Source organism: Rhizopus delemar, genomic scaffold (assembly GCF_000149305.1).
Source record: "Rhizopus delemar RA 99-880 supercont3.1 genomic scaffold, whole genome shotgun sequence".
In the NCBI taxonomy this organism is placed as follows: domain Eukaryota; kingdom Fungi; phylum Mucoromycota; class Mucoromycetes; order Mucorales; family Rhizopodaceae; genus Rhizopus; species Rhizopus delemar.
Window position 1 is genome coordinate 1 of NW_027137827.1, and position 6,810 is coordinate 6,810.

At 34.5% G+C, this 6,810-nt stretch overlaps 1 protein-coding gene across 1 annotated transcript; it reads right to left on the reverse strand.

Annotated features, from left to right (window-relative positions):
• Window positions 1-3,586: 3,586 nt before the first annotated feature.
• RO3G_00002 (uncharacterized protein) lies at window positions 3,587-5,819 on the reverse strand (the record flags this gene model as incomplete). The annotated part of the gene is made up of 3 exons (XM_067654593.1): window positions 3,587-4,330; window positions 4,396-5,553; window positions 5,625-5,819. 3 exons carry the CDS (start codon window positions 5,817-5,819, stop codon window positions 3,587-3,589), a joined length of 2,097 nt encoding a protein of 698 aa, XP_067510694.1.
• Window positions 5,820-6,810: the final 991 nt, after the last annotated feature.

The following is a 6,810-nucleotide window of genomic DNA, read 5'->3' on the forward strand; positions in this document are numbered from 1 at the left end:
GTTTTTCGGTTTTTGTTGAATTTTTGTTTTTGATGGCTGAAAAAATATAGACCATCTGCTGTATATTGCAACGCTTTTCCATTAGAATCTCCTCCAGCTTGTAAACATTTGACAATCTTTTCAAATTGTGTTTTTGCTTTAAAACATAAATCCTTAATGACAACTAGTTTTTTTCTTCAATATAACTCATTTTCAAATTTATCTTTCGATATTTGATACAGAAGTTGTATAGTTGGATCGTGTTTTTGACCAATAGATGGTATATTTCTTTTCTGCTGAATAAGAAAGTGACCAAAAGCAACCAACTTGTTCAAGTGACGAAGACGTATTTTGGTCGGGAGTCGCCTTTGGTTCCTTTTTGATTTTTAAAGCTTATTTTGTATTCAAACTATGCTCCTTTTCATGACGATTCTAATGGTATGCTTTTCGGTGTGGTTGGATAACTAACAGAAGTTACTAAAGAAAATGTAAAAGAAAATAAGGGGAAAGAAAAATAATCAGAGCAAACCCAACGTTTCCTATTAAAGTATTAAATTTAATCGGTCGGAGTTAAATATTTAATACCTTTTGTGATGTTGTCACTTAATGGTTCCTATGAAGTCGGACCCTATTAAAATATCTACACTATATTTTTTAAAATTGACATGGGCTCTGACAATGTTTAAGCAGCTATAGCAGAACAATTCAGCAAATTTAAACAGTTACAAAACGTAGCAAATTAGTATCTTCTTGCTTTGAAAGGCTTTAATCTTGAATATGACGAAGAAACCCACTATGTCAGGTCAGTTTCTGGTCATAAAGTTGTCAGCCGAGATCGTATCGGGGATCGTCTTTGTCTCATTACAGACAACTTCTTGTAATCACCAACCTACATCAAAAAGACTTTTTGCTGCCGCTCCAGAATGCGCTGAAGCGTATTTATTAGTATTATTAAAGTCATTTAACTTAAGGATTACCGCTTTCTTCAATATAAGTACAAGACTACTAGCAAAGCTAGATTTTTACCTTACCAGAAAATGGCAGCTGCCACCCACCAGGTAGCTTATGAATACGGATATCACTCTGTGCGCTTCAAAATCCATAATTACTCTGCCAACTGAATTGATGGATATTTTCGTATGTCTGAAAATTCAGCGATGTAGTTGAAGTTGTTTTACAATGTTTATCATGGTAAAATTCATCTTTATTTAAACTAAAAATGCAATCATCCATCAACTTATTGCATTTTCAATTTATAGAGAACTCAACTGAATGCATTCTGAGGTGACATATAAGCGAGAAATTTAAAGATCCATTATTAACATGATTTACATATAGCATTACACGAAAGGTAATAGGCCTGATAATTCTTATTAACTTTAATACCTTTGGGCGAAATTTAAAGACCTATTAACTTTAATAGGGTCGCTAAAAGGGTCCGTTGGGTGACAACTTTTTGATTTTGGGGTATTAAAGTTAATCTAATCGGGACCGTTGGGTTTGCTCTAAGGGGATAATCATTTTTGTTTAAATGTCCAATTGAGTGCTAAAAAATAAAGCAAACAAGTGTCCGCCCGGACCAGATCAATCCGTTTGGAGGTTTGATGTTTAGACAAAAACCCTTCGGGTTCAAGAGTAAAAAATGAGAAAGGAAAGTGGGATGCATAGAGAGACATATGAAGTTAGTTAAATTGTTTCAGCCATTCAATTATTTTTTGACCATGAGGCGTCTTGCACGGGATGATTGTATAGTGTTGTAGTTGATCTAATTCATGGAGGATAGAACATATAACAGGCCATCGACAGGTGCCATTTATTTTTCGGTTACGGACATTTAATTTTCTCAAAGTAAAACCCGCGGCATCCCCCCTTTTTTTTGTTCTCATATTTTAATTACCGACAAAAGGTTACACGGTACAAGTTGTCTTTGATTGTATTACAAACTCTGGATGAAATGATTAAAATGATTTATAAATTGTGCTAGAATGATACAATTGAGCAAGTAAAGGTGCAGTGAGTAAATAACTACCTAATTCATTCTTATTTTTTACAGTTGATGAAGCAAATGACAAAAATGCGCGATGGGAGGGTATCTTGTAATGGCTGATCAGATAAGATCGCTGTTTTCCAAAAGATGAAGATTTCTATATGTTACCAAGAGACAGCAGCTATAAATCCAATCGATAATTCTGGATCTTCACAGAAAGTAATTAAATACAGTTTGATGATTTGAAAATATATATACGTCATTTTTTACTATTAGCCAGAGAAACTATCGTATGGCATATTAAACAGTCGAAAATTAATGTGCTAAAGAATCAATATGGACAGTACAAATATGACTTTGTGAAAATTTGAATTTGTTATAAAAGAGTAAGCAAAAGGGTACTTTGTCTAGGTTTATTAATTTATGAAGTAGTAGACCATGCTGCACTAAATTCAGAAAGATTAAAAGCCCAAGAGATGAACCAATTCGGTTTGATGATGCAGGATGGAAAGTTGTGTATATGTGCCATTGGAATTTTATGACACAACACTTCGGAAGTAAAAATAATTCTACTATCAAAATTAAAATGCAGTGACACTGCAGTGTAATACAATCTGAACCGGACAAATGGATCACATCACCTTAATGTTATATCCTCACAAATACTCTAGGTTATCCCTTAATCTTTACCATGTATGAACTTGCTATTTATTCACTGTAGTTACTATGAATCACTTATTAAGCTTATTTAGAAAACCTTTGTGTTGTTTGCTATATTGCAAAAACTTCAACTTTAGTAGTCGTTACATGACTGCTACAGCAATAGCTTTTGACGCAGTGGCAAAACGAGTTGTTTTATAAACACACAACTATTAACTTCATCAGTTTCTAAATTTATAAACCATATTCATCTTTACTTATAAAATTCTGTAATTTTCTTGTAACGTTTATTATCAACTCTTTTAAAAGTACTTCATCCATTTCGAACAATGCACGTTACACACACTACAAAAACAAAAATGCAAAACAATGTTCTTGTATTTGATGCAAATCAATGTCTATTTTGTTTTTAGATTAAAAATATGCAATAAGAGCGGATACATCCTTATTTTTGTTTAGGATTATACTACTTATCGGCTAAACCTACACCGAATAGTTTGCTTGGTGATTACAGTGTCATCTGAAATCACCGCATGAGTCTGAGAATAAAACTATGTGAATTATACAAGCTATAGAGATCTGAAATATGCATGGCCAAATTAATCAATCTAAAATTCATTGTCCAAATGTCGCATTTATCCTTACGAGCAATCTACATAACTTTGAATACTTGATTCAAGGCTCATGAATTAGTTACTATTGTTAAAGAGTAGTTACACATAAAGTATTTTGACATAAAAGACTTAATATACTGTGAGGGTATTTTTTCAAGAATAGCAGTGTCTCCGACGCGGTCCCCTCATTTTTTTGGGGGGAAGGGACGGATGGTGAAATACTTTGTTTCTGGAAAATTTTAAATCCCGCTTTCCTGCTGATACTTTAACGCTTTCATTTGAATGATATATTTGTAATAAATTACTTTATTATTAATTCAATAGTAAACAAAAAACATTTCAATAATTAAATCTGATTATCTGCGACTAACTTGCACATTTGGTTGATAGAAAGCTTGTCAGAAACTCTTCTGAATTCAAGAAATTGTGCAGCTTCTTCACAGCTTATACCTCTTTCATTTGACAGCGACTCTATTTTCTTGTACAGTGGAAGACGTCTAGTAAAGAACCTAGACTCGGTTCTGTTGTCTACTTTGCGCCAATCTGCACCGTACTGCTCTTCCATAGACTTGATAGATGGCTTTCCAGCAAGACCAACAGAGTATTCTCGCCATACATCTGTCACGCTTATCAAACTTCTACTCATTTTGAATGATGGTAGACCTCTTGAGTTAGCAGCACTTGGGGAAGGAATAGATGACAGCGGAACAGAAGAGGAAGGAAGGATGGTTGATGTTTGTTGAATTTGTGTATTCTCATCACCTTGTCTTAGCATGTTTGAGATTTGCAAAAAAGAATCAGCGAGCATGGTTCGGTTTTCTGCTTCCAATTGCTTGACTGCATTCAAAGTAAGTTGATTCTGAGATTGGACTATGTTCAGCATAGCATTCATTGAGTCAAACCCTGTCTTCATAGCTGCTGCGACTTCAGGTAACAAAACTTCCAGATGTTGGCTCATTTTGAACTTCTCATCGTTGGCAGCGATTGCAGATGAAAGACGCTCTTCATAGTCTTTGTAAATATCAGTATCAAAGATGCTGTGGGACCAAATAAAGCTTCCGGGGTATTTTCCCTTCAACACCACTGAGTCCTAAGATAAAAATAATTAGATATCGTAAGCATTATGACTTGATTTGTAAAAAAAATAATCCTTACCTGCAAAAAAACTGTTCTTAAATAATCCATTAAATCTAAAAAGTTTGGCCCAGCAATATCGTCTTCAACTTCCTTCCTGTAAAACTTCTCTCTCCAATATTCAATCCAAGGAAACACCATTTTGCGCAATTCTTCTGATGGCTCAATTGAACCACGATTGATGAAGTAATCACCCTTACGAGTAGTGAACCCGGCCAGCACTTTAATGGCATCAACAGGAAGGCCACTTAAATAGCAACCAACCATTCTATCGCTACCCCAACGTCCAACTTGTCTCTGTTGGTCTCCAGAGACACCTTCATTTGCAACCATATTAATGGCACTCTTTCTGTTGATGTGAGTGAGCTTGCTTGAATGAACACCGCAATACCTAAGCACTTGTTTATAAATCTTGGCTTGTTCACTATAGGTAATTGACCCATCCCCTGTAGTGTTTGGAAACAAATAAGTATCATACCAATCACGGCGAGTCGAGAAGTTTGGAAATGGTAGGTTTTGATGATGGAACAAGGAAAAAAAATATTGAGCAAAAGCGCCATGTGGACAAACTTCAACATCCCTATGGCGAAGAGCAGAACCATATTGAATCTTGCCATCCTTATTAGTCTTACCAAATGTTATAGTGGCTACTATAGCAAAGCAAGTAGAGGGGCCTTGATTTTTGAGTTCCATGATGAATAAATCTGGCAGCTGTGTTCCAAGAGCAGTCTCACTACGCATAAGCATGGCATGGCTCATAGAAAAGCAGACTTTGTTTCTCAAAGAAAAGATGTTGTTTTGAATCAAAAAATACTGATTGATTCGAAGCAATTCTTGATCTGTATAGCCATCATTCAAAGTATTTTTCCCACGATCCTCATATTCGGTTCTTTTGCGTCTTGCTTCCTTTTTGGTATGAGTGTCAAGAAAGCGCTTCACGATAGGTCCTCTTGCCATTGTATGCTTATTGAATCCTGCTTCTACCTGTTGATGGTATAAATCAACCACAGCTTTTACATAAGCAAGGACTGATTCCCTACCCAATGGTGCGGGTGATCCATCTGCATTTTTCTTGAATTTGTTTCCACGGGTCAAAACATAGTCTTTGAGAAAGAAAGCTAGCTTTGCGTCATAAACAATAGTACCATCCGCAACTTTTTCTTTATTGGCGCACCATTCCTATTTTCAATTTCAAACAATTTAGAAATCATCACCCAAACAATCTTTATAACATATAGCTTTTAACTTACAAACCATTCTCTTTGCTTAGATTTATAAGCAGCAGTCGTGTTCTTGGGACGATATGTTTGATTTTCAGCAATGACCATTTGCGTATTTTTATCCATTGCTAGCCTGGCTCGAATCATGTCTTCATAATGTTCAGCATCTGGAAGAGCGATATCATTATCTCTAGTAGAAGGACCAGCGTTTGAATCGTGACTCATTGTGTCGTATAGTAGTAATAATAACCAAGTAAGAGATAAAAGCAAAAACAAAGAGCAATGTAGGTACTTTTTGAGACTGATCTTTATTTCAGTTTAAGTTAAAGTAAAAATTACTCTAATTGAAGGCAAGTATTTATATCTTATTGAATGAGTGGCTTGATATCTTCTATTGTAAGCGTTCTTCTAATCTTCAGGTACTTTAGCAAGTGTTATCTCTAATTATGATTATGAAAACTTTTCATTTGTTCTTTTGTATGTCTGTCATAGATTACCTTTTATTCTGGGAATTACTCACTGATTTGAATAACGTTATTTTAGGTGTTATTTCAATTATATGAAAGATTAGCAATATTCCTGACATTAGATTGGGTTACTGACAACAGAAAATATCTTGTTATCTTGATTGGTACTTCTTATCAAAGAACTATCATTAATACAATACATATTCTAATAGAGTATGCTTACTTGGAAACAATTGTATAATCTTATTTAAATAAACTCGTATTTTACTTATGATCTTGTATTAAGACATGTATTTATCAATGTCAACTATAATCGGCTATTTTTCTTCAACGCATTGTTCAATTGAAATGCTTAACAAATAGTAGAAGAGATATGTTTGCAAAATTGGCAATTAGTTGCCAAAAAAGAAAGTGTATATTTTTCAATTGTTGATATGAGGATCCAATCCCTAACAACCGATATTTGTCACAATAATGTAGCTTACCGTATGCACCAATCAATATTAGAAATTTGGCTTTTATATGAAACGTCAAAGGACTTCTTGTACTTGCCCTGTCACTCCCCTTTTTTTTCTATTACAGCAAAGCTGAGTTGCATAAAAAAGCTTTTCAAGCACTTTATTGGTTATCAAAGTATACAAAGGATACATTGGATATCAGAGACCCGATCGCACTTTACTTTTTGTAAAAGTGAAGTATTTCATAGGTTAGAGCACTATACCTAAACATTTCAATTTCCGATATGTAAG